Source organism: Mirounga angustirostris, unplaced genomic scaffold (genome assembly GCF_029215605.1).
Source record: "Mirounga angustirostris isolate CCGP_5_RB_7025 unplaced genomic scaffold, mMirAng1.0.hap1 SCAF_13, whole genome shotgun sequence".
NCBI classification, from domain to species: domain Eukaryota; kingdom Metazoa; phylum Chordata; class Mammalia; order Carnivora; family Phocidae; genus Mirounga; species Mirounga angustirostris.
This window is the reverse complement of record NW_026991721.1, coordinates 63,664,106-63,690,689: the sequence shown is the minus strand read 5'-3', so window position 1 is coordinate 63,690,689 and position 26,584 is coordinate 63,664,106. Positions and strand designations below refer to the sequence as shown.

Below are 26,584 nucleotides of genomic sequence, written 5' to 3'. Positions count from 1 at the left end.
TTTTTAATAGTAAGGGCCAACATGACCTTCTCTGAGAGAGTTTGCTTATTTCTCAATTTCTTTTTTTATTTATGTTCAGTTAGCCAACATATAGTATATCATAAGTTTTTGTTGTAGTGTTCAATGCTTCATTAGTTGCACATAACAGTTTCTGCCCCCAATCTGAAAAGGGTTTGATGCAATTTACAGTAAACACACGGTACAGATGTGCTGAACCATTAAAGCAGAAGGGCAAAAGTCAACTAATAAATAGGAAGAGGAAAGGGGCATGATAAACAGAAATATAAGCTGAGCAAAACTCTGATCCTGGAGTCTCCTAGAAGTTAAAGTAGAAATGGACTTCTGATGGACAGTTCTCCCACCTTCCATTAGATCATAAGGAGAGAGAGCAAATTTTCCCTTGATCCTGAGCATAGAAAGAAAGTTTTCCCGTGGGAACCCAGAATTTAAGAAAACACAGAGGCCTTCCAGAGACAGGTTCTTCTAATGGCTTCCCATAAAAGCTGAGACACAGTGTTAGTTTGTTTTCATATAAAGGCAATTAACCGTGAAGGGGGAAAGCCTGGGTCCCAGCCAATGGTTTTGCAATATAAGGATAAGGTACAGAGAAGTTTAAAGGGCTAATACTTAACAGATCCCTTGGGGTAAAGGGTGGGGGGAGTGAGTAGGTCACATTTATTGTGAGTTGCTATGTATAATACTTCATAAATACTTTCTCAACCCGGTCTCATCCATATAGCTCAGGTTCAGCGGTAGGTCAGAGGTACAGAGATCAATTGAACATGTTTCCTGAATCCAGCAGAGAAAGACCAAGTAGCAGTTGCTAGGAGGGCTCTGGGCAGGAGCCGAGGAGTAGGCAAATCATAGATGAGGCCATCAAGACCTCCTCAGAAGGTAGGTCCTCGCTGACATTGTACCTTTACAGTTTGTAACTTAAACCTTTGGGCCGTAGCAGGTTCAAATTTTTATATTGCCTAAATTCTGGTAGGCAAAAATAAATGTATTTCTTCTGTTTGTTGTTACTCGAGACCCCATGATCTAATACCAAATATTTTGTTCCCATTACATGCACATACGGGCATCAGCCATCTTTGTGATTTTTCTCAGAGCTTCAAATGTAAACTCTGTCCATTTCATTATCTTCCCAAGCCCAGGAACTTGACCCCTAGTTGATGCTAGAACCTAGGGGTTCACACAGCCAGCACATGAGCTGTGGCATCAGTGAGAGAACTGTGTATCTCCCCGTCCTCCTCTCCCTGCACTCTGGGCTAGTGTCTCGTGAGATACCACAGGACCTAGCTGGTTCCATGGTGTCATCCTCTGAGATGTCACTGAGTCTCCATCTGATCCCCAGCTGCAGAGACTCCTTGCTGTCCTCTGCTGTGGCATCAGCTCTTCTTCAGCTGGTTCTGTGCCCTGTCCAATGGCTGGTGTGCAGGCCCAGGGACTCCATGTTCTCCCCTCTGCTCTGGGGCCACGAGAAACGTAGGGGCTTCTCCCTCTCTCTAACTCAAGGACACATCCATGTCTCCATTACTACTCCTTGCCTGCTATTCTGTGATGGCTCAGGGGCCACCTCTCTGATATCCCCCGGAAGTGACAGACACAAGTACTCTCTATACTGAGACCCCCAAGCTGAGAGAGGGTCTGCTTCTCCCACAAGAACTTGGGTCTTAGGAGGCAGAAGGGCAGGCTCTTCCAGATGCAGAGCATAGGTTAAAAGTGCAAACTCTAGACCCAGGTTGATGGGGTTAAAATCTCACCTCCACCTTTTATCAGCTGTGGGACTTCGGGCAAGGAGAGGTCGCTGCTGTGAATTGTGCAAGACTGTTGAATCTCAGATCTGTACCTCTGAAACAAATAATGCAATATATGTTAAGAAAGAAAAAAAAAAAGAAGAAGAAGAAGAATGTAGCAGGAGGGGAAGAATGAAGCGGGGGAAATCGGAGGGGTAGACGAACCATGAGAGACGATGGACTCTGAAAAACAAACTGAGGGTTCTAGAGGGGAGGGGGGTGGGAGGATGGGTTAGCCTGGTGGTGGGTATTGAGGAGGGCACGTTCTGCATGGAGCACTGGGTGTTATGCACAAACAATGAATCATGGAACACTACATCAAAAACTAATGATGTAATGTATGGGGATTAACATAACAATAAAAAAATTTAAAAAAAAAGAAGAGGTCACTGAACCTCTCTTTGTCTCCCCTCGGCATCTGTAAAACAGTGCTCCCTATAGGTGTAAATGGGCTGCTGTGCATCATTGGAAGCACACAGGCAGGTCTCATGCAGGACAGAACCTCGCACTTCGCAAGTGCTCTACAAGCCTTTGCTGTTACAGTGGTTAGGAATGGTATTTGAATTAGTATCACTCCATCTTCAACTCTCCCCTTTCCCTCTCCCCCCACCCCCCGCAACAGCTCAGAACCTCTTGTCTCATATCATGAGATAGAAAAAACCTCACTCCAAATGTATGCTTCGGTGTCTTTCACCTACACCTGGGCCCCAGCTTTTTCTTTTTTTTTTTAATTTATTTTCAATGGCCTTGGATGACATTCCCCATCAGTGCTGTCCTCATGTTCCACTGTCCACATGGGGACAGTGCGGGAAACAAATGAGCTAAGTCCCCATGTCCTCCCTTCACTAGACAGTGTCCAGGAATCTGGGCGGGGAGGTCTGGGGAGAAGCTGCGCCCTGCTGGTGGCTGGAGCTCTACATTTGCATGCCCATGCAGGACTCCGGGATTGACATCGGGGACATCACTGCAAGGAAGGCTCTGAGGAAACAGCTGAAGTGCAAGACCTTCCGGTGGTACCTGGTCAGCGTGTACCCAGAGATGAGGATGTACTCGGACATCGTTGCCTACGGGGTGGTAAGGAGCAGCCCCCTGGGGCTTCATGCAGACACAGAAAGCAAGGCCAGACAGAGACCTAGAGTCAGGGGAAAGGACAGGAGGAGCCTTCAGCCTCCCATGTAGGACCTCCGGTAGACCAGTGGACCAGAGGCAGCCTCCCATGTGGGACCTCTGGTAGACCAGTAGACAAGAGGCAGTCTTTGGTGTCATAGCCCGAACCTCTCTGTTCCCTTGTTCTAAATCTCTCCTTTAGAGTCTTAAACAATTTAGCTCTAGCCTCAAACCTGCATGTTCTACTTAATAAAACAAAAACCTGCAGTTAGGGCAGACATGCAAGGTAATATAACGAACACCCACTATTCCCCCAGCATGGGTACCTGAGGTTCTAGCAACCAGCCTGCATGCCTCCGCTGGCTAAGGGCTTATGCTTTCCACTCACACACACGGCCTCCAGAAAAGGAGCTCTGGGACACAGCCTTCTTGAGTTCACTGTATTTTGAGGGATGTTTTAGGACCACCTATTGATTGGCACAGAGCAGTCACCCCGATGGAAAGCAGAGCACAGGGTTTGGATCCAGGCAGACCTGGTTCCAATCTTGACCAAGCCACTTGTCAGTCAAGGGTCTTAACATCTATGGGCCTCGGTTTCTTCCTCTGTTAAATAAGGGACAAAATAATACTGTGCTCCTAGAGTAGAAAAAAGTCTAAGATATATAAATATCTTATATATCCTGACAATTTGTATGTTCTGTCTAAGGTTAAAATGCTTTGAATATTATAAACTCTACTATTCTTCCAGTGTTCCCAGGACCATTCAACTCTTAAAATATTTTCAATGATACCTGATTGTTTTGGGGTTTTTTGGGGGTTTTTTTGTTTTGTTTTTTCTTTTTTTCTTCTTTTTTTTTTCTGTTTGGTTTTTTTTTTTTTTTGATATCTCACCTGGCTTTTGCTTCCTGAACACATGGAGGTTTTCTGCTGACAGTTATAAGTCCTCAAAACTACATAGATTACTGACGCCATGTTACAGTTGGGGAAACAGAAAGCCAAAGTGACCTTCCCATGTTCACATAGGTCATCAGCAGAAAAACTGAGTCTAAGACATCAGCTTCTGATATCATTCTGCTTCCTCCCTTTGGAGAGTATCCCCTCAGACCTTTTTGATATCCCAGGAAGAAACTCGAAGGAAGAACTGCGGCTTCTTCCTTGGATAAGCTCTGGTCAGAACCGAGTTCAAGGCCTGCCTCAGCAGGAATATAATGGGCAGAGCATCTGCCTGGGAGGGGAAGAAGAATGCTAGCTGAGGACTGGCCTCCATGTTCTCTGCGGGCCTCCCAACTCTGACACCCTAGAATTCTACAGGACACAGAGCCAGGATCCCAGGAATCCCCCCCACCCCCCATCAGACCTGTGTTGTCTAGCAGGCCAACCTGTAGGAAGGAATCATATCCTCCCACGAGAATTTCCATGGCACGGTTGACACGTTCTGAAATCAGTGGCCCCTTCCCTCTCTACTTCTCAGGCTGGTGTAATTTGGGTGCCAGAAAACTTCTCAGCTGGTGCCACCCAGCTATTACCTGAAACTCCATATCCTGTTGTCCCCATGGAAACACACTGGGCTGTGAAGTGCCCATCAGCCCCATCTTCCCCCCACCCCAGGGCCTTTCTGAGGACACAGCTGTTACTGGTGCCCCCAAACTCTGCCCATAGCAAGTTGTGTATGATGCTTGGCCATGGCTGGACCCAATCCAGAAAGGATGGTTATGCTGCTATGGCTCTGGAGAAACCATTAGCCCAAAACCCCTGTGAGCCAGGACCAGCTTCTGGATTCATGTTCTCACCAGGCTGTCAGCTGTAGCTGAACAGTATTAGCCACAGTGGGAAAGCAACAGTGGAGGGGTGTGTGTGTGTGTGTGTGTGTGTGGCCATTGCCGTTCTGGGTCTTGGCCAAAGGCATCTTGTCTTCCAAGCAAGGGGGTCTCATCTTAATGACACGTACAACAGGTTTACCATGTAACCCTCTTACCGCCACACCCAGAAACCTTTAGCCGATCAAATAGTAAGTGGCATATATAGGGCTGTGATGTGGATCTGGCTGAGTCCATAGTTCGAGCTATTTTTACTCTGATGGGCTGAAAAGCCACTCTCAACATCCCAAAGGACTGAGCCGTGCTAGCCATCCTGGGGCAGGCGGCGGTCTCTGACCCCCCGTATGTTCATCCGCCAGCCACTGCTCGGAGCCCAGCCAACCTCCCCTCCCTTCTGGCTCCTCCACAGGCTGGCCTCTGACAGAGCAGAGCCACGCTTACTTGTCAAGGAGCATAATGAACTCTTTTTTTTTTTTTTAAAGATTTTATTTATTTATTTGACAGAGAGAGACAGCGCGAGAGAGAACATAAGCAGGGGGAGTGGGAGAGGGAGAAGCAGGCTCCCCGCTGAGCAGGGAGCCTGATGCGGGGCTCGATCCCAGGACCCTGGGATCATGACCTGAGCCGAAGGCAAACGCTTAATGACTGAGCCACCCAGGCGCCCCAAGGAGCATAATGAACTCTTAATGGGGGCAACAGGGTGAAGATGGGCAAAGCAAGATATAGCCGCAAGAGCAAGAGGATTTGCAGAGGCTGAATCATTCTTCCTGATTATTTTTATTCTGAAATGCAGAGGCCAGAGGTCTTCTCAGGGGTAGAGTTTCTTTTTACTTTTTCCATTCCAACTTATGCCAAACTACATTGCTCAGGTCAAATAACCTCCCGGGACTCTCAGTGGGGCCAGGGTCGTCTATAACCCAGCCCATTAATCCACTAACAGGTCCCATTAATGACTCCTGTGGGCAAAAGGGCCTGTGGGCCCCATTGTGTGGGCGTGGGTTTCCCCTGGATCATTGAGCCCCGTGCCCAAGAAGTGGGGTCTTCAGATTAATCCCAGCTCTAGTGCTGACAGCAGAGATGGAGCAGCATCTAGAAGCAGACATGCCCGGCTTCTGGAATGTTAGCTTTGCCACTTACTCTCTGTGCAATCTCAACAATTTACAAAACCTTAAAAGCTATAGTCATACCATCTCCTGGGGCATTTTTCACAGTCTTAAGATTGTCGCCATTTGCATGATGGGAAGAACTTGCCACTTGTCCACTTCTCAACGCCATTCATTTGGGAATGCCATTCATTTGTTCATTGTCTTCATTCATTCATTCCATGTGTATATTCACTGTCTACCGTGTGCCGGGGCTGGCCGGTGTCAGAGACGATGAGAAAGACTCAGACCTAGCCTGGTCAGACAGGGGAGACAGGCACGCGAAGAAGGGACCGGAACCAAGCACACTAAGCACAGCAATAAGAGAAATGGAGGTGCTGGTGAAGCACAGGGCCATGGCCTAACACCCAGATTTGGGTCAGGAAAGACTTCCAGAGTGACAGAGAAGCTGAGAACCAAAGGAGGGGGAGGATTTAGCCAGACAAAGAGAAGGCGTAAGGAGAGGCGACACGGGGAAGGGTGCGGCATCACAGACAGGGAGGGGAGGCAGACCTTCTTGCCACGCCACAGTTCCTCATCCTTCAAAGAGAGATCACCGACCTGGCCGGGTTCTTCTGAGGATGAGGGGCGGGTGACACATGGCAAGCACTTAGCTCAGTCACTGACACATAGATGAGGCCAAAACAGCCAGTTGTCCCAAATGGCTGTCAGCAAGGTCATAGCAGTAATAAGAGCAGCTAACAATTACTGCGCATTTGCCATTTGTCAGGGCCTGTGCTCCCTGCTTGTGGAGATGGTTGTGCTTACTCCTCCCGACAATCCTATGAGGCAGGCGCCAGTACTATGCCTACTTTAGATAGAAGAAAGCGGACAAGAAGGAGTTGTGTTCTTCGTCCAAGACCACACCGCTGGAGCCAGGATTCCGTCCCAGCCTGTCTGTCCCGACAGCAACAGACCACCTGCTTCACGGGGCAGAGATGACACAGAGCTGGGGGGACTTTATCGAAAGGCACCACACCACCTACCTCCTCACCCAGAGGATGGCTTTGAGAAGCTGGCGGAAAGCCAAGGCTGACATCAGGGCTCTCTGGACCTTTCTCTCTGTGATAGCAGTTAGCAGATCTCGCTAATGGGTTATAGTTCTCGGCTTTAGATGTGACACCCTTCTCTCTGTGGGCTGCAGGAAAAGTCCAGAGTGTGTTGACATATGCTCCCTCACCGAGGCAAGCCACGTAGTTGTTTTATAAAAGAGGATTTGCTGCAGAGATGTTTCTGAGGCCTCTGCCCAGGGAGCTGGCACACGTTTATAATTCTAAAGAACCTCCAAACCGCAAGTCTGGGATTGAGATTCCTTCACCCGGTGGAGGAGAGGAAGCTCAAGAGAAAAGAATTTGACTTTGTTCCTTGCCCCCTGTCAAGAACGGGGGATGCCTAGAGCACACATGTGCCTCTGGTCGTTCCGTTTGGAACCGCTTCGCTGGGCTCACTGCATTCCTGCCACAAGTTGTCAAGACAAGGGAAGCCCAGCCGCTGTCAGTCTCTGGCCTCCTTGGATGGATGGCCCACCTGTGGTCCTTCACCCGGGTCTTCCCTGAATTCCAATATCCATTTCCTGTTCTAAACAGAGCACCTCGCTGCTAACAAGAGCTATATAAGCTCGCTCAAGTTAAGGTGGGTAACAATGCCACAAACTCGCTTATGGGCACGGGAACTGAAGTGCAGCTGGGCATGAGCACTAGAGCTGGGAAGCCGCCGAAGCCATGGTAGGTCGCAATGTCCCTCATTCTGTCTCATGCTTCATCTCTTCCTCGGCCACAGCTGGATTTCTCTGCTTACGCATCGCCCAACGGATCTCCCAGACCCAATCTAAATGGCCTCACAATTCTAGTGGCCACCACCCACGGACCACCAACTCTCTCGCTGAGAGTTCTAGCACGGAATAAGAGGATGACGAGACGATTCCATTCCAGAAAGAGGTTGGAGGAGAGCAAGAGAAAGAAAGAGAATTATTAAGTCATTCTCACCTGCCTGTTGTTGCCCACCGTGGTGTACTCAGCTGTGGCTGGTGACCAGGGCCATGGGGACTGTAAGCTGTCCTTGCCAGGGGCTGGGAGGGGGCTTATTCCAGAAAGGGACATTGAATATTGGCTTTCTTACCTGACATGGTGAGGCATTGGTTCTATTGATTGCTATGTGCCTGTAGGTGAGGTTAAGAGATACCTCTCTCTTCTCCTACCCCCTTAGCCCCCTCCTCTCTTATTCACCTGCCAGAACTCCCAGTCTGGAGAATCCTCATCCCCTGGGCACTACTGGGGCCAGGCCAGCCACTGCTGGATCTGCAGGGGCCAGAGAGGACCTTCCCAGAGGACATGTCAGGCCTGAAAGCAGCTAACATGTTACCCACTTCCCCCAACCTTCCAGAGCAGAGACTTCTATCCAGGGACCATTGAAAGCCCTTGTGCCACCCCTGTGGGAATGGAGGGGGTGCAAACCCTAGCACCATTTTCTGTGTGTTCGTGCCTGTGTATCTTTTATTCCTACCTAGACTGTCTTGGCTTATTCTTTAACAACATGAGAATGCTTCTCCTTCACAGGAGGCTGGGTTTCCCTCAGCACCTTTATACCTGCAAAAGCTGGTGCTTGCTGCTTTCCATAGTATTCAAGGGGCCTCGGGTTGATTATGGAAATGGAGCCTGTCTCCGTGGAATGCTGGCTTCTCCTGATTTAATGCATTTGTTTCTCTGTTCCTTTCTCTCTGGTGTGGCCGCCCCTCCTCGGGTGTTCAGCTGCAGAACTCTCTGAAGACCGATTTGTGTCTCGATCAGGGTCCAGACACAGAGAACGTTCCCATTGTGTACATCTGCCACGGGATGACACCCCAGGTGAGTTCCCCGAGAGAGCCCCTTGCTGGGGGTGCACTCACGTATGTCCGGCATGGGCAAGGATGGTTAAACTCCTGTCATGGCGACTCTAGGCCCAGGGGCCTCCGGCGCTTTTCGTTAGGAGTATGCTCATGACTAAAAGGGGAGAGTCATACCTGCCTTACCTGGAAGGAGGCTGGGATAGCAGATGCTGGCGTGCCTGGATCCTCGGGGGTGGGGAGCAAGGAAGAGGATCAGTTTCTAAAGAGGAACACCTGCCTTTTTTGGAGAGACTGTGGGTAAACTGCAGTCCTGGTTCTGGCAATCATGCCCTTTCCGAACAGGAGGGAACCCAAGGGTCCCTCGAGCTCCCTGACATCTCAGAATCCCTTCAGAGTGCCATTTCATGGCTTTTGGGGCTCTGCCCTTTAGTAGATCACAGCTGCAGCCAAAATTTATAGCCACGAGAGCTTTTCTAGCTCGTGTGACCTTCTCCTGGTGGAGAATGAGGGGAAGCTACCAGGAAAATAAGTTATCCTAGGAAAAATTAGCCAGTCACAGCGTAGGCTTCAGATATCCAAAGAGGATGCTGAGACAGAGACAAGAGAAATGGCCTATTCAACAAAGTACAATGGACAACCATTGCCCATGGAGGCCATAGACTGACCTGTTCTGATTTGACAACATTTTCAGAGTTTACTTATCTTACCTCCAGTAGTGCAAATGATTTTTTTTAAAAGATGGTATAGAATGTATGTATATTTGTGCAATTATACTGCTGTGTTTAAAAGGGTCATTACCCACCTCAACACACAACCAAAAGCAATCATAATGTGCATGTGTGTCACCGGCGTACTGTGCTGGGATTTCCGCTGTGATCTCCACCAGCTCATCGTTTCTGTGGGCCCAGCTGCTGTGGCATCACTGACTGGTCGGTCACAGGTCAGCAGATCACACTATCCCCACACCACACAGTATAGCAACTCATTCTTCATCCTTACAACACTGTGATATTTCTCACGGATGACGATTTTTATATAAACTTTTTATTGACATCTAACATAGGTACAGACAATAGACAAATTGTAAGTGTACAGATTAGTGAGCTTTCAGAGCAAACACACCCACATAACCAGCACCTGGATGAATAAAAGGGGCATTATTGCCTGATTCTGAATTTTATATAAATAGGATTATAGGGTGTATGCTTTCTCGGGTTGGCTTCTTTCTTTCATCGTTATATTTGTAAAGTACCTCTGTGCTGCTACGTGTAGTTGTAATTTTTATTATTATGTAATATTCCATTTTATGAATATACCATATTGACTATATATTTACCGCTGATGGACACCTGAGAGTATTATGAATACTGCTGCTATGAACATACTTGTTTTGGTACATGTATGCACTCATTTCTTGTGGATTTATACCTAGGAGTTGAATCGCTAGTCATAGGGTTGCTATATGTTTACTTTGAGCAGACACTGCCTATATTAGTCTCCTGGGGCTGCCATAACATAATGCCACAGGAATTTATTTTCTCCCAGTTCTGGTGCCTGGGAAGTTCAAGATCAAAGTGCTAGTGGATTTGGTTTCTGGTGAGGGCTCTTTCTGGCTTGCAGATGGTTACCTTCTCTCTGTGTCCTCACATAGCAGGGAGAGAGAGAATGAGTGAGCTCTCTGGTGTCTCTTCTTGAAGGGACACTAATCCAATGGGCTCAACCCTTATGATCTCATTTAACCTTAACTTGAAGAATTGGAGAATACTCAGCCTGTCCACATTGTAAAAAATGAGAAAGCTTGTTCTGAAGAGAACACTGAGTGTAGCTGAACAACAATTTGATTAAGAGATCATGGTGGGATTCATGGACTCAATCGGCCATCTCAGCAGCAAAAACCATAAACTGAGATGGGCTTATCCCAGCAGAGAACTGGCAGGCTGAACACAAGAGAGAGCAGGACAGAATGAAGGCCAGCTGGTGGACTTCTTGGCTTTCACAAGGTGGACATGTGAACATGCCCTCTTCCTCAAGAAAAGGGAAGAATGATACTGAAGGCCATTCAGAGATCATCAGTGCTGCCAGCCCCCCCACAGCCCCAGGGGCAAGGCTGGTCTCCTCAAAGAGTGGACCTGCCTCTCTGGTTTCAGTGGGCCTGGATGGCCCTGCCCAGTGCCTCAGGAGTGGGACCAAAGCAGGGAGCGTCTCGGGCAGTGCCACCCCAAAGGGCCAAAGGCACAGGCAGCTCCACAGAACCACGGGGGTGATGCTGTCACCCCAGTGGGCCTGGAGGGCAGAGCGTCAGGACAAAGAGGTTATTCTCAAGCCTTGAGATCTAATGGAATTAGCCTTGCCAGGTTTTGGACTTGTCTGGGACGCATCACCCCCTTCCTTCCAACTTCCCCCTTCTGGAATGCACTTGTCCAGCCTGTGTCTATCCCACCATCATATTTTGGAAGCTCATAACTTATCTGATTTCACAGGCTCTCAGCTGGAGAGAAATTTTGCCTCTGGATAAATCGCACCTTGAGCCTCATGCACATTAGAGGCTACTTAGATGATATTTGAACTTTAGACTTTAGAGTTGATGCTGGAATGACTTTAGACTTTGGGGGCTGTTGGGATAAAATGAATATATTTTGCATGGGAGAAGGAAATGAACTTGGGGGTCCAGGGGCAGAATGCTATGGACCGAATTGTATCACCCCAAAATTCATGTGTTGAAACACTAATCCTGACTGTATTTGGAATAAGGAAGCAATTAAGGTCAAATAAGGTTATGAAGGTGGAGCTCTGATCTGATAGAATTAGTGTCCTTATAAGAAGAGACACAGAGAGCTCCGTGTCTCTCTGTCTCTCTCTCCCTGCCATGTGACAACACAGCAAGAAGGAGGACATTAGGAGGCTAGGAAAAGAGCTCTCATTAGAAACTTAATGTACCAGCACCTAGATCTTGGACCTCTCAGCATCCAAAACTGTGAAAATGACTTTCTGTTGTTTAAGCCACCCAGCCGGTGACATTTTGTTGTGATAGCCCAGGTCAACCAATATACAGTGAAACAGTCTCCCAAATTAATTATCTCAATTTTTACTCCCACCAACTGTATATTAGAGTTCTTGTTGTTCCCCACACCCTTGCCACCATTTAGTATTCTCTGTAAATCTGTATTATTTCCAAATGATAGACATCATGGCAGGTGTAGAGTCATATCACACTGTGGTTTTAATTTGCATTTCCCTGATTATTAATACAGTTGGGCACCTGAGTTTTCAGCTCAGAAAATCCCCACGTTGTTCTTGAGTATGGGCCAAGGTGGCCAGGTCACAAGTAGTTTGGTCTTTTTGTAAATTCCCTGCCAGCTTGTTAATGCTTGCAGCCCAGGAGACAGTGAATGAACTTGCTTTTAACAAATCTATGTGGAAATCTGCAGGGTTGTTGCTTATCTGGACCACCGGGCAAATGTTGAGTGTTTCCTCTGTGGGATGGTGGATGTCAGTTTGAGCAAAGGCTGCCAGTCTCCCAGCTGCTGATGATTCAATATGGGGCTGTCTGTCCTGTGGTTAAGAGCATGGATTCTGGAATCAGATTGTCTGTGTCCTAATATTAGCTTTGACGCTCTCTAGTTGCCAAGTTTTTAAATGGGCAAGGTTTTAAAATGTGGGCCTATTTTATTTTCTGTAAAATACAGATTAATGATGGTATATAGCATAAAGGTTACTGTAAAGATTTAATACATGTCAAATATCTAAAAGAGTGCCTGGCATATAGTAAGTGCTCAGTGAGTGTTAGCTAATAATATTGCTATAGTACTATACTATTATTACTGCTCATTAAGCCTTGCTCAGTATATATGCTCTCAAGATTCTAGCTCCAGCCCACAGTGAAATGACTTTCCTTAACCTCATGCGCCATGTGCCATGGATTCCAGCCCTGGTCACAGCCTACCCATAGACTAATGGAGCATCACTGAGTTTCTGTGGCAACAAAAATGCAGTGGAGTAGGGGAAAGGGGGTGCTTCAGGAAGCCTGAGTTCTAGGCTTGGTCTTGCCACACAGTTGCAATGTCACCTTAACCCTCCCTGGACCTTTATTTTGTTTTACTCTTTTATTGAGATATGATTTTACACTAAAGTACACACATCTGAAGTGTGCAGTTTAATGAATTTCCACATTTGTAGACAACTGTGTAGGCACCATCCAGATCGAGCCCATCATCCCACTGGGCTTCCTCATTCCTCCTCTTGGTCAATACCTCTACCCAAAGGTAATGACGATTCTGGTCCCTAGCACCACTGATTTGTCTCATCTGGGCCTGTCTTCTTCTCTGCAAATGGGGAAGCTGGGCTGGCCAGCTCTGGACCCAGCTCTGCCAGCTCTATCCACTTACCTCCAATTCTTCCTTTCTGAAATTCTGTTGGCCTGGGAAGCTGGGAGTCTGTGCTGTGCTTGCCAGGAAGGATGGGAGCTGCCTTCCCTTGGTGCTTTATGAATCAGCTTCTTGATGTAGATCTGCAGCAAGTCTTAAAGACTTGGGTCCCCCTCCCCATTCCTCAAAGCCACAGTCGTCATGTGACTGGGCTGTGCAGGGAACATGGGGGCCCAGTTACCCTCTACCACCAGGCCTGTAGCTGAGGCGCACGGCTGTTAGTGCCCAGAGGTAAGGAGGCTGGAGACCGACCTCGGATCAAACATTTCCCAGAATGGGGTGGTGTAGGGACCGTGTTGAGTCTGGCCTGCCCAGTGAGCCTGGGCGAATGGGGTTCTCTGGAGATGGGTTGTGTGTCCTTGGTGGAGTTCATCCATCCACCAGAGATAGACACAGGTGCAGGGGATAAGCGGTGGGTGATAAGGCAGAGCCTCTGAGTGGGAAGCCTTCCCACAGGTATCTACTGGCCCCTAAGAACTTTGCTGGCTCATGGAGGGGATGAGAAAAGGAGGAGCTCAGGGATATCACCTTAGTATGAGGTCAGGGTACAACTCATAAGGGGACTATGGGCAAATACAGACCCCGAGGATTCTCTGAATCTCCTAGACTTGGTCCAAATCAGACCCTCAATATGTATTTCCAGGGACATTTTTCCTCTGACCGGCAGCTCGCTCTCAGCAGAATCTCTCTTGTTACCATGGCCACAGAGGCCAAGGAGAGACCAGGGAGGGTCCTATGTGCACAGATGGGACTGCCACATGTAGTTGTGCAGTGCGCCACATATACGTCCTCAAGATTCTAGCTCCAGGGGAACAATGTGGCACCTCCCATTGTTGTCTGGGGAGTAGAGATCAGCGCCAGGTGACAGTCTTTCTGACCTCTGCTATGAAAACTCACACATTCCTCCCTACGTATCACATGTGATAGGAGGCTTGAAAATGTTGAAAGGCAAATGATGAGGCAATACATAGTGATCAAGAAACAGACTGCCTGGGTTCAAATCCCAGCCAGACCACTTACTACTCAGGTTCCTTGAGTAGGTGTCATAATGTCCTTATGCCTCAATTTCCTCACCTGTATGATAGTGGTACCTATCTTACGAGGTTGTTATAAGAATTTTAAAAATCGATGCACATAAAGCATTGAGACAACAAGCGTGGGACACAGTCACCGCTTCCTAGATACTGGCTTTTATTTTACCAGATTGGTAGAGACTCGAGACCATGTCCTTGAGAACGGGAATTGTTTAGCCTGGAAAGGAGCAGATTTGAGAGGGACATGAAAACTTTCAAAATTATAAAGATGCAGATTTTTGGCTGAGTATAAGGAAACTCTTCCCAGTCATTGGCTCAGGTGATACTGTGACCTCTCCATCATCAGAGATGTCCAAGTCAAGTTTGGCGAGCTCCAGGGGCATTATGAAAGGTTCCTATATCATGTAGATTCTTTTTTTTTTTTTAAAGATTTTATTTATTTATCTGAGAGAGAGAGCACATGAGAGGGGGGAGGGTCAGAGGAAGAAGCAGGCTCCCTGCGGAGCAAGGAGCCCGATGCGGGACTTGATCCCGGGACTCCAGGATCATGACCCAAGCCGAAGGCAGTCGCTTAACCAACTGAGCCACCCAGGCACCCTATCATGTAGATTCTTAAGCTAAGAAATCCCTAAGGGCCTTCCCACCCTGGAATTCTATGACTTTTTAATTCATAAATCAGTGAGAGTCTATCATGTACCTGAGAGTATTCTTGGCCCTGGGAAACAGTCATGAACCAGACAAAAGTCCCTCCCTCATTAAGTTCCCATTCTATTGCTGGAGGCAAACTATTCTCGATTTTCTCATCCTCAAATCTTCACCACAGCTGGGACTTGAACTCTTCTCTGTCCTCTAAGAATTACATGTGTGGCCAGAGTTGAGCTGCATGCCTTGGATTTCAGCCAACCACAGCCAAGAAGAGTGAAGGAGGAGAAAGGTCAAGAAGGCAGGACAGCAAACTAGCCTAGTTTATCCTGCAGACTTGGAGAGTCACTTCCCTTCCTCATTTCCTACTTTCAAATTTCTAAGTTTATCTATTTGAGGTTTTAAAACCAGAAAGAATCTGTATCAATCAGGTAATAAACAATCCTCAAAACTCTTTACCATTAACCAAACAAGTTTGTCAATTCAAAAAAGTAACACGTGATTCTTAAACAAGTTAAAATGAACATGTGACAAAAACTTAGTTGATTCATTCATAAGGGAACTAGAAAGAAGGTTAAGCAGGTACTGAGAGCATCTGAGGAGCTCAGGATCTGCAGACATTTTCTAAAAAAGAACATTAGAATAAGATTGCTAGATTAGATACCAAAGTGGTCAATGCCCTGTAGGGAAATAAAATCATAGACTTTAGTGTGCTCTTTACTACCCAGGCAGAAATCTGGAAGTTAGTATTTAACTTCCTAGTGTCTGGGTATTAATCAAAAGGTAAATAGCAAAAACAAAAAAAAAAAAAAAAGGAACTAGCAAAGTCAAGCAATTGTCTTGGAAAATTGCATACTCTTGGGTGGGCTTGTTAGACAGTGCCCCAGGATAGTAGTGAAAAGGGTAGACCACTTCCTCTCCCAGTTTGCCTTATTTCCAGGTGTGAGATATTTCTCGTCTGTTCACAAAGTTGGCTAAAGGCGGAGGAACTCTCCAGGCCATTAGTGAATCAGATCCTCTTGCAGATGAACCATGGGGACTTGCCCCTGTACCATTTCCTAAGGCAGCTACCACAGAAGACCACAGACTGGGTGTCTCAAGCAGCAGAAATATTACATTGTCTCACAGTTCTGGAAGCTAGAAGTCCAAGAGCAAGGTGTCGGCAGGGCTGTGCCCCCTCTGAAGGCACGAAGAAAGGATCTGTTTCAGGCCTCTCTGCTAGCTTCTGGGAGTTGTTGGTCACCAAGAATGGTAGTTGTGATGGAACAAGTCTCCCTACCTGTGGTGTTCTCCCGACGTACACGCCTCTGTTCCTTGTTATAAGGATGCCAGCCATGCCCGATTAGGGCCGCCCCTCCTCCACTGTGACCTCATCCTCACTTAACGAATTACATCGGCAGTGACTCTATTTCCAAAGGTCACATTCTGAGGTACTGGTTGGGGGGAGGGTTAGGACTTCAACATATGGATCTCTGAGGTACACGGTTCCACCCACAGCACCCCAAAGGGGAAGAGTGTGACTGGAAATCTGACTTTCACACATCAGATGAAAAGTGCCTCACATCGCTTCCTCTTCACGTTCGGTTCACCAGAGCCAATCATACGACCCCGCTAGCTCGCCCCCAAGGATGTGGGAAGTCAGGGTTTTCTGCGTGCCCGGGAAGCCCATCTCTGCCATGGAAACTTAGATATTTGCTAAGTCCGTTTCACCTCCGACAAATAAGAAAACAAGAAAATGGCATCTGGAGATGGGAGCTGGCTGGCCTGAGCCCAGGCCTTCTGCCGCTCACTGGCAACCACGGGGCTAGGGAGGGTGCCTGTATTATGGTTTCTGGTTTCTCCTCCGGTTTCATTCATTTGTTCTTCAAACATATGACGGGTCGTCTTTCAAGAAGGCCCTATGGTTTAGAAAGTTTCATTTCCCTTAAGAAACAAATTTGGTCTAGTGATAGGAATGGTGTCATAGGGCAACTCATAGTGGGGCCCAATGGGGCCAAAAAACACTGTGGGCTGGAAAGAGGGGCTGGCTTCACGTCCGTCTCTAAACCCTTTGAGAGATTCTGCTTACATGTTGTTTAAAAAGTTGACTCTGATACAGTTGTGATATTCTCAGCTGGCAGAGAAGGCCCTGGGTAAGAGAAAGCATGGTGTAACTAATCAAACTAGCGAGGTGAAGCTGCTGGGAAGCACGCTAATTGGTTAATGAGTAAATGTAACCATTTTATTTAAATTAGCAGCAAATTTCAAGCTATCCTCAAAATAACTGAGAATATTAGCCCTCATTATCATTAGTGTAACAGCCTGGAAAATGTCTTCTGCTGGGAAAAAATACAACAATGGGGTCTCCCCACAGACTATTTAATCAATCACTCCTTCACTCACTCATTCATTCATTTGCTCATTCAAGAAACATGCCCTGAGTGTTACTTTATGCCAAGAATTGGGAGAGGCAAAGGCATCTTTGCCCAGGCCCTGGACCTGGAGGAGTCCCAGTCTGGAGGAGGAGCCAGGCGCTTAGATCATGACAGTTCATATGATACAACCCTACTGCCCCCAACCAGCTTCTCGGGAGCCCAGCAGGATGGACAGTGCGAGGCAGGGTCTGGGGGCTTCTCCCATTCTCCCTGCCTGCATCTTCCCGACTACAGAAGGCACAGGGGAAAACAGTACGTTTCCTATGGGAAGGTAAATTCATGATTGTGGAAGAAAGAAGATGCAAGGATCTTTAATTCCCTCTAAAGTTTTAGAAGTACTTAAGCCACCATGTTGTGCTTCAGGAAGTGCATTTTGACTCTAAGTATGAAGATCAGAGTTGAGCTGAAAGCAGTATTCTATTTTTATGCAGAGACAAATGCCATGGTAGATCAGGTCGTATGTGTAATAAAAGTAAGAAAAATATGGAATTATAGGTGGACTTTGGTACCTTTGCTTTTGGGAATGGTTTGGAATTTCTTCTTCGTGTTTTAAATTCACCATCGGCCGTGCATACATACACGCTTGCCAACCCCACTGGGCTCTGTAACGGAGCCGTGTCTCCTCTCCCGGCCCACGGAGCTTCTGGTGGCCGTGCAGGGGGCATCGGAGGCCTCTCGTGCATTGTGCACCAACCCCCCAGATCTGTCGAGGAACATCTCGGAGACAAATGAGCAAGTTTTACTCTGTCGCCAAGAATTTAGATCACCAGCCGCTTCTCTGTGACCTGTGGGAGGTTTCTCCACCTCTCTAGGATTTTGTTTATAAGTCCATCAGAATGCCTGGCACTGAGTGGCTGTAAGGTTTGGAAAAACTTCCTTGAGTTGACTTCTTGGTTCTGATGTGATGACGTTGGGCCCCGCGCGCCTCCTCGTGTGTGGTTGTCGTGTGCAGCGGCAGCTGACAAGCGTCGGTACAGTGCCCCTGTGGGGCTACAGTTTGAGGGGAGCCTCAACCAGTCTGGAAACTTCGGCTGACACCTCCAGCTCTGCATGATTCGGGGCCCGAGCCATAGATGGTTATCTGCACATCTTCATGCATTGGGCTCTGAGCTGTGGCATCTCATAATCCCAGGGCCATCATTCCCACAGGAGGCAGATTAAGTGGTACCTCTAGCTGAATTACCAGCAGGGCTCTAATGGCCTAATGTGACCACACCTAAGCCCGTGCCTAGAACGTAATGGCAGGTGTTATGATGTCATGCCGAGGGCGGCCTCTCCAAGTATGAAAAGTGTGACACTTGAGGCTGGGATGAGGAGGGCTGACCGTCTGCAGTCATCCCTCCCTACCCCTGCACCACCAACCCAGGACCCCCAGGGCTGGAGTGGCTCCCTTCATCCTTGCAGCCCTGGAAGCATCCATGGAGATCAGGTGCCTAATGTTATCTGCCTGCATCCCAGGGCTCAGGAGCTCACTGCTCTCTGTGTCTGCTCATCAGTGAGGAGTGCAGGCGTTGTTTTCAACCCAGCCTGCAATCTCCTTTCTTCCATAGAGCCCTACTAAAGAACAGGAACTAGCCTGTCCTGGGCCCCGTGGCAGGTACTTGCCTGTGACCCTGACCCTGCACTTATGAGCTATGTCACCTGGGACAAGATACTTAATTTCTCTTTACCTCAAATATCTGTAACTTCAAACCTAGTTTAACTACAGGCTACTATGTTATTATTTTATTGATATACATTATATTTATATAATACATATTACATATATATCTGTATATAATAGACACATTTTATTTATATTTATATTTATATATCCATATGTATAATTAGTATGTGTTAGTCTCCCTAGACCCCTTCCAGGTGTCAATTCATTTCATCTTAAAGCCATGTTGCCACCTTATTCCCAAAGATGTTGGCTCAAAGACATAAAGGTGTGCCCAAGTCCCCACCCCAGTGGGTGGCAGGTGCAGGCCCGTAGTGTGCAGAACACGATGGTAAGTGCAATTATGTCACAGCCAAGAGCACCCGTTCCCAGGGTGGAAGAAGGGGCTCACAGCTGGGAAGAGCAGGCTGATCACCTGGTGCTGTTTTCTCTCCCAGCACTGCCTCCCTTAGGCTCTAGATGCTTCCCCAGGGCACAGCCCAGGTGACCCGTCACAGGGCTCCTTCTCCATCACAGACAGCCCCTGGACCCACCCACAGCTAGCAGCCTGGAGCGTGTCCCTGCCCTGGGTGGGTGAGCGCCAGCCAGTTTGACACCCTGCTTCCAGAAACCGCCCCTCTCCATTTCCCTTTAGGTGGCTGCACTCAGAGCCCACACATCAGCTCAGTGGGGGGGGGTGCAGGAACACAGGGAGGCGCCGAGGGGGACGTTAGCACGCAGATGTTGGTGCTGCAGCCGTGAGCTACTCTCTGAGAGTCAGGGGAACTCTGCCCTGTTCCTGAAGCTTCGGTTCTAAAAAAAAAAAAAAAAAAAAAAGAGCCGCTTGATTTGTTATTCATTCCACCTGCTACATTCTTCACTTCATGTCCAAACTCCACAATTAGAGTGGCAAACAGCAAGTTTTGCATGACTTTTATGAAGCTCCCACAGGCCAGGGAGAAGCAGTCACCACAGTGGGCCAGCCCTGGGGAAAATGGTCGTGGCTCGCCACCCAGGGAGCTGTCCCTCCCACCCGCCCTCCACTCCTGGCCTTTGGAGAGCTTTGCTTCTCAGGCCTCTGGCGTGGGGGCTGGTCACTGAACCAGCATCAGAGCAGCCAAATTTAGATCCAGCCTGGGACCTGGCTCTGTGCTCTCTGACAGATCACTTCCCTGCTCCAAGCCTCAGCTTCCTGGTCAGTAAAATGGGATGGAGGCTGGGGTTTAAATGAAGCAACACACCCAAATGTGCCCAGCACCAAGCCTGGCACGGCATCCGGCTCAGTAACGTGGGTTTCCTTCTAATTAGGGCAGCCTCTCAACATTTTTGAGAGCTCGCTAGTCTGCCTAGAGATAATAATACTGACAACAGCTACGTTTCTTGTTTAGTGCTCCTTGGCGTCTCTGTAAATGCTCTGTGTGTATGATCTCCGTGACTGCTCAGCAGCCCTGGGGAGTGGGTTCTGCTGTTACCCCATCTGTCCACTGGAGGAGACTGGGCCTCGGGGCAGTTATGTAACTTGTCAAGGGTCACAGGATCACCAAGCGGTGGCCCCTGGTGGCCCAGCGGCCAGGGCATGCTCGGAGCCGTGACTTAGGAGTGCCTCCCTGGTTTCATCAGATCTGTGGCCTCCGCTCTCAGGAAGTTCTCTGGGCACAGGACTAGCCATCACGGTGTGGCATGATGAAGGCCCGCGCCTCGGAGGTGTTCAGAGTGTGCTTGCTGGAGGAAGAAAGGCTGCGGTGACCATATAGGGGAGGGAGGATTTAGCCCACCGCCAGGCATGCTCTTCTCCTTAGGACCTAAAAGAAAACTGAGTCTGATTTGCAGTTTCCTCCCTGAAGGGACTATGGCAGGTTCCTGAGGCTAGGCTGAAGGGAATTTGAAAATACTACCCGGCTGGCACTGCCCTTCCCCATCACCCGGGGCTCTGACCCAGAACACAGGTGGGTCAGCTCTCACTTGATGCATAAGGACTCCTTACATATGCCTCTGGCCTTTGGGATTCCCCCTTCCACCGGAGGAACTGGGGCAACCATCTCCCCATTGGAAGACATCTAGTCTCAACATTCCCGGAGCAAAGCATCAGATCCAAAGGCCCCCAGTTCTCCCCACTTCCTACCCTTCAGGTCTCAGCCGAAGTCCACTTCTGCAGGGCAGCCTTTCCAGACCACCCCATCCCAGGTGCTCTCATGAGTTACTCTCAAATCTCTGCACCTGTCTGATTGCTTCACAGCTCTTGCAGTATATGGATAAATGTGATGAGAAGCACAGTGGGCGGTTAATCGTGAATTTGTCTACTTGTTAAACAAATAAGCTTACGATCTACCACTAGATCGTAAGTTTCTTGAGGGCAGGCACTTGCTTGTCCTCCAGTGTATCCCTCGAGCCTAGCACACTGCCTGGTACAGAGCAGGAATCTGTTCATCAAGTTGGTGGATTTTTGAGTAATTGAAGGTAGTCTTCCTGACAAAGACCTCCTAGCAGCCTGCCCAGCCACACTGGATCTGCCACTCATCAGCCTTCACCCAAAGCCTGACTCTTCTGTAAAATGAAGTTAAAAACATCCACCTGATAGAGGTTTTGTGAGGATTAAGTGGAGAAATACACAGGGTGCACAGCACCGAGCCTGGTACCCTGTAAATCCTCAGTCAATATACTGCAATTACTATTATTTTTAGTAATAAGTTATTAGTGAAGATAAGATCTGGCAGGATCTGTAATCTCTTCTTTTAGACCCAGTATCTTTTCGTGGGGACCTGGGGATGGGAGCTGGAGAAGTATACCCTCCCCGACTGGGATGGAAGCCAGATCGTGTGTATTTTTCTTGACGAGGGCCAGTTGTTATGGGGCATGTTGGACAGGAGTGGGGAAGGAGAGCCCTTCCATTGAGGCCTCTCCAGCCCCCATGCTTGCTGGCACACAGAAACGGCCTGCCTTCCCATTTGACTCAACCCTCAGGCAAGAGAGAGTTCTCCTATTGACAGGGCTGCATAGACTCCCCGCCGGATCCTTTTGCAACTCACACTTGCACTTGAGAGGGTCCCATGGAACTGCACGCAGGAGTGCCCAGGGTGCAAGCAGTGAGCCAGGGACAGAGTATAAGTCACAAGCCTTCCATCTCAGGAGACACACTGCTCTTGGACTGCTTAGGTACAGTGTCCACCGCCCACCCTGCAAGGCTCTTCCTCCTTCAGTTTGGAGCAGGAAGTGGGGAGCTTTCCCCAGAGCTGATGTGTGGGCTCTGCTGCCCTTTGCATGAAGGCAGGCCCTCAAGCAGCGAGCTGCATCATTGGCTGCTCCTTGCTCCTGTTTCTGGGTGGGGCAGTTCTCCACTATGTGGGCCTGTCCTCCTCAGTGCAGGATGGTTAGCTTCCCTGGACTCTGACCAGCAGTAGGCTCAGTGTGGACTGAACCATCCCCATGCATTTCCAAAGGGGCCCTGGAGGAGGAGGTCCGTACCACCCCTGGCTGAGAATGTGATAAAGAAGGAAGCATACGACACAGGCTCTAGGATTGGGGAATGGCTAGTGGCCTTGAGTGGGGACATCTGAATGGTGTTTCTATCAGGGCAGCTTAAGGATATGCTCGTCTATTTCAAGAAATTTCCTAAGGAGATGTGTTCAGAACGTAAAGGGGTTCTTGTATTTGATTTTTCCAACTAACTTCATTGTCACCACACTGCCTTTGTCCCAGCTGCTTTTTCTGCAATCTGCTCATTGCTGAGCATTAGTCCTGCCAGCACAAAGCTTTAGTGGAGTCCTTGAGGTTAGCACTGTGTTAATATACTGGGAATTTCAGCAAAGCCGGGCCCTCTAAATCAATCACTAGAACAGCTTTATTTTTTTTCTTGCTCAAAAATACATTATTAAATGCAGGAACACGTGTGGGAGTGGAGGTTGACTTGGGTGAAGGACACGCTTAAAAGGAAAATTTCATGACATTTTTTCTGCAGGAAAAGGGCCTTGCTGGTCTTAATTCTTGTATAACTGAGCCTACAGAACACATTTATGTCTCTGCGGTATCTTTAGCTCCTCGGAATATCCTGAGCTGCTCAGAAGTCACTCAGTCATATTTGCCTGGGGCATTATAGGTACTTAACAGCTATATATTAAATAACGAAAGGACTGAATTCATGGAAAATTAAAGCCTTTTTTAAGTGAGGATCACAAAATGGACTGAGCCCGTTTTCCCCTTTTCAGTTGCTCTGGGGGTTTCTAGGGTGGCAGGGTTTGAGCTGGCACCTACCCCTGAAGGAGGACGGTTGACACCATTGGTGCGTTTCCTGAATACGTGGAGGTCACACAACGTCTGGGAGGACGTGGTAGGTAGAGGGCCTCCATCCAGAGAGGCGAGTTGGACAGGGAGCCAGCGAGCATAGACTCCTCTCCCCACCCTGAGCGTGCTAGTTAAGGATGGAAAGCCGGCTACTAGGAGGGGTGTGGCGTTGAGAGAAGGTGTGTATTCTAATTTGCTTTTTAAGGGAAGCAATAAAGGAGCACGCCTGAGGCTGAGGGAAGGAAGTCTGTACAGAGAGAGGTCTGATACATGGGGAGAGAATGAAGCAACATTCTGGGGGTGGGGAAGGGGCAAGGACAGGAGAGGATGGGGTCCAAGGCCAGTGGGGCCCCCCTGGACTGCAGGGGAGGAGCTCCTTGCTCTGAGGCCCGAGGGCAGAATGGAGCCTGGTCCAAGGGGAGCAAGTCTGCAGGCTGAATTGCAAGTCAAGCGTGGGGGCTCTGCTTATATTCCAGAGTAGCGAAGGCATGGACACCCTGCTAAGGGGGGTGGCTCGGAGACTGAGCAGGCACCCCCAGAAGGCCTAGTGGGGAGTGCAGGGTGGCAGGGCCCGGCTGCAGCTGAAAACCATGAGTCTGTGGAGGCTCTAATTTGCCCAGTTCCACAATTTTTCGTGGGTCGTGCCCAGCATCCAGGGAGAGGGTGTAGAGAAGGCAAACGGGCTGCAGAGGCGGGGCTTACAGGGTATCAAAGGCAGCAGGAATAAGGAATTAAAGACTGGAAGGTGCTGGCAAGGGGGTGGTTGAAGGAATTTGGGTGCAGCCTTTCCGAGAACGTGGAGAGGCTGGGAAGGTGATAAAGGTAGGGGAGGAAAGGGAAAAAAAAAGTTATTATTCGGAAGTTCTTGGGTTGATGAGCAGGCATTCGGGAAGTAAGAGAGTGAGGAATCACGACGAATAGGGGGTTGGGGGGCAGTAGGGCAGTGGAGGATAAGGTTTGGGGGTACAGCAGTTCCGGGCACTAAGAGCTGGGATCCAGATATGGGCGGCTGAAGCGCAGTGCAGGTGACCCTCCCCAGAACTGAGGCCCCGGGGCAGCTGGGGCCATTCATTGGCCTAAGCGATACCCGGTGGGAGGAAGGGGGCACAGCAGACTGCGCGGGAAGCGCTTGGGTGAGAAGCACAAAGTGGGCAGCGCGTGGTGGGGTCTGATGGCTGATGCCCAGGGAGATGTTCCTGTCCGGGATGGAGGGCTGAGGTGTGGAAGGGGTGCTGCTGTGGGGAGAGGGGAGAATTGGCTCTGCCTTGTGTCCCTGATGGAAGAATGAGCAGATTCAAAGCCCACAAGAGTGGCAGTATCCTCCAGGAAGAGCCATGTGTGGTGGGGACAGGAGAAGTTGCTTTCGGCTGGAAAGGACTGTCCTTAAAAGATACTGGGACTTCGGTAGGCATTTGGGGAAGGCTTGAGGGGGAGGGGGCGGGCAGCAAAGGAAGATCAGCCGGGAAAGAAGCACAGAACATATCAGGAGTTGAGAGAGGGTGACAAAGTCCCATAAAGACAACGAAAGTTAGACCTGATGTACACACATAGGCCCATGGGAACTGGGAGGCTGGGAGGAAAGGGATGGCGGAATCAGACTAGGGAACCCCATCTCCTATACTCAGCCACTGCAGTCACTCTGGGCCCCACAAAGTACCCACTCCCATGTTCTCACGGCACCAGAACTCCATCCCCATCACATCGGTCCAGGATCAGCAGAGCTTCATGGAGCTTCCCCTCCGCCCCTGGAAGGAAACAGAGTCCCAGCTGCCTGGAAGAAAAAGGGCTGAGTCATGGTGACCTAGAGAGGTCAGGGAAGGCTTCCTGGAGGAGGAGCTGCACCTGGAACTTAGACAAAGAGTAGCATAAGCAAAAGCACAACAGAAAGAGCACTTCAGGAGTGGGGGCCACAGGTGGGAAGAGGTAGAATCGAACCTTCCTTTCCTTCTTTAGTAAGAAGCAGGGTATTGTAGGGTCTGGGAGCTGGACTTGGAGCCAGGTGACCTGAGTTCAGTTCCCAGCTTTGCCCCTTGCTATGCATTCATTTACCTCTATCTAATTTAGTTTTCTCACCTAAAAATGGAGACGATAGTACCCCACTAATCCAAGGTTATTTTGAGGATGAAACAAGTGTATTTGTAAAGCATTTAGCATCCCTGACATACAATAAGAGCTCATTAAATAATATCACTAATGTAATTATTTTCTGTAATCAGGAGGGGAAAAGGCAGCAGTTTGCTGAGGACCTACACTCTGTGCCTTATACTTCACAAACACACCTCTGAAATGAGCTACCTGTATCATTTTTACTAGATAGAAAACTACCTCCCAAATTTTGTGGCTTATGATACATCCATTTGTTTAGCTCAAGACTGAGGGTCAACAGTTTGAGCTGGGCTGGACTGGCCCTGTCTTCTGCTAGTTTCAGCTGGGCGCAATCAGGCATCCATGGCCAACTGCTGGTCAGCTAGTTGAGTCGGCTTCTGGAGGTTGGCTGATTGTCAGCTGGAAAGAGGGAGCTTCTGGGGCATGTGTGTTTCATCATCCAACGGGCTACTCTAGACTTCTTCACATGAGGGCCGTGACAGGGGTTTCTAAGAGCAGCAAGAAAGGGCAAGCATAACTGTATGAGTCTCTGCTTGCATCACGTTTGCTGTGAAAATGTTGTCCTTGCCCAGAGTCAGTCACAAGGCCACAGCCAAGCCCAGCCTCAAAGGGCAGAAGCAGAGTTGGCATGCGAGGATGGGGAACATCTGTGGCCATTTTTATAACATATCACAATGACTTATCATGTCCATTTTTATTTCATTCATTCACTTATGCATTTGTTCACTTGTTCATCCAAAAGTATTTACTGAGCACCTGTCTTGTGGTGTGCAAGAAAGGGAATCCCAAAAAGAGTGGCCTCGGTCTCCTACCTCTCTCTCCATCATGTCAAGCAGTGATTTGGATGATAGAGATACAATAGTGAGCAAGACAATAGTGCAGTCCATCTGGCATTGCTGTCTGAGGTCTGTAACATTCGGTAAAGTCGTGAGCTGGACCTTCTTCCCCCAGTAAAGCAGGTTTTACTCTTCTCAGGGAAGAAGGAGGTAGAGATGGAGATGATGTTGGAGCAGGCACAATAGAGATTTACATTTACAAATTGCAATCAGGCAGCAATATTTCTTCCACATGAGGTCGATTTCTCTGAGCTAACTTCTCCCTACTCGATCTTAACTTATAGGGTTTTTTTTAAGATTTTATTTATTTATTCGAGAGAGAGAGAATGAGAGAGAGCAAGCACATGAGAGGGGGGAGGGTCCGAGGGAGAAGCAGACTCCCCGCCGAGCAGGGAGCCTGATGCGGGACTCGATCCAGGGACTCCAGGGTCATGACCTGAGCCGAAGGCAGTCGCTTAACCAACTGAGCCACCCAGGCGCCCTAACTTATAGGTTTTATTACCATGCTCTTTCCCCCATCTT

At 48.7% G+C, this 26,584-nt stretch overlaps 1 protein-coding gene across 2 annotated transcripts in view; it reads left to right on the top strand.

The window, feature by feature from the left end:
• The window catches only part of GALNT18 (polypeptide N-acetylgalactosaminyltransferase 18), a 349,523-nt gene that overhangs the window by 299,237 nt on the left and 23,702 nt on the right, over positions 1-26,584 (top strand). For both annotated transcript variants that reach the window (XM_064577098.1, XM_045894132.3), the window contains 2 exons: positions 2,733-2,870; positions 8,610-8,705. In XM_064577098.1, the coding sequence (XP_064433168.1) occupies positions 2,733-2,870; positions 8,610-8,705 (234 nt within the window). The remainder of the gene's footprint in view (positions 1-2,732; positions 2,871-8,609; positions 8,706-26,584) is intronic.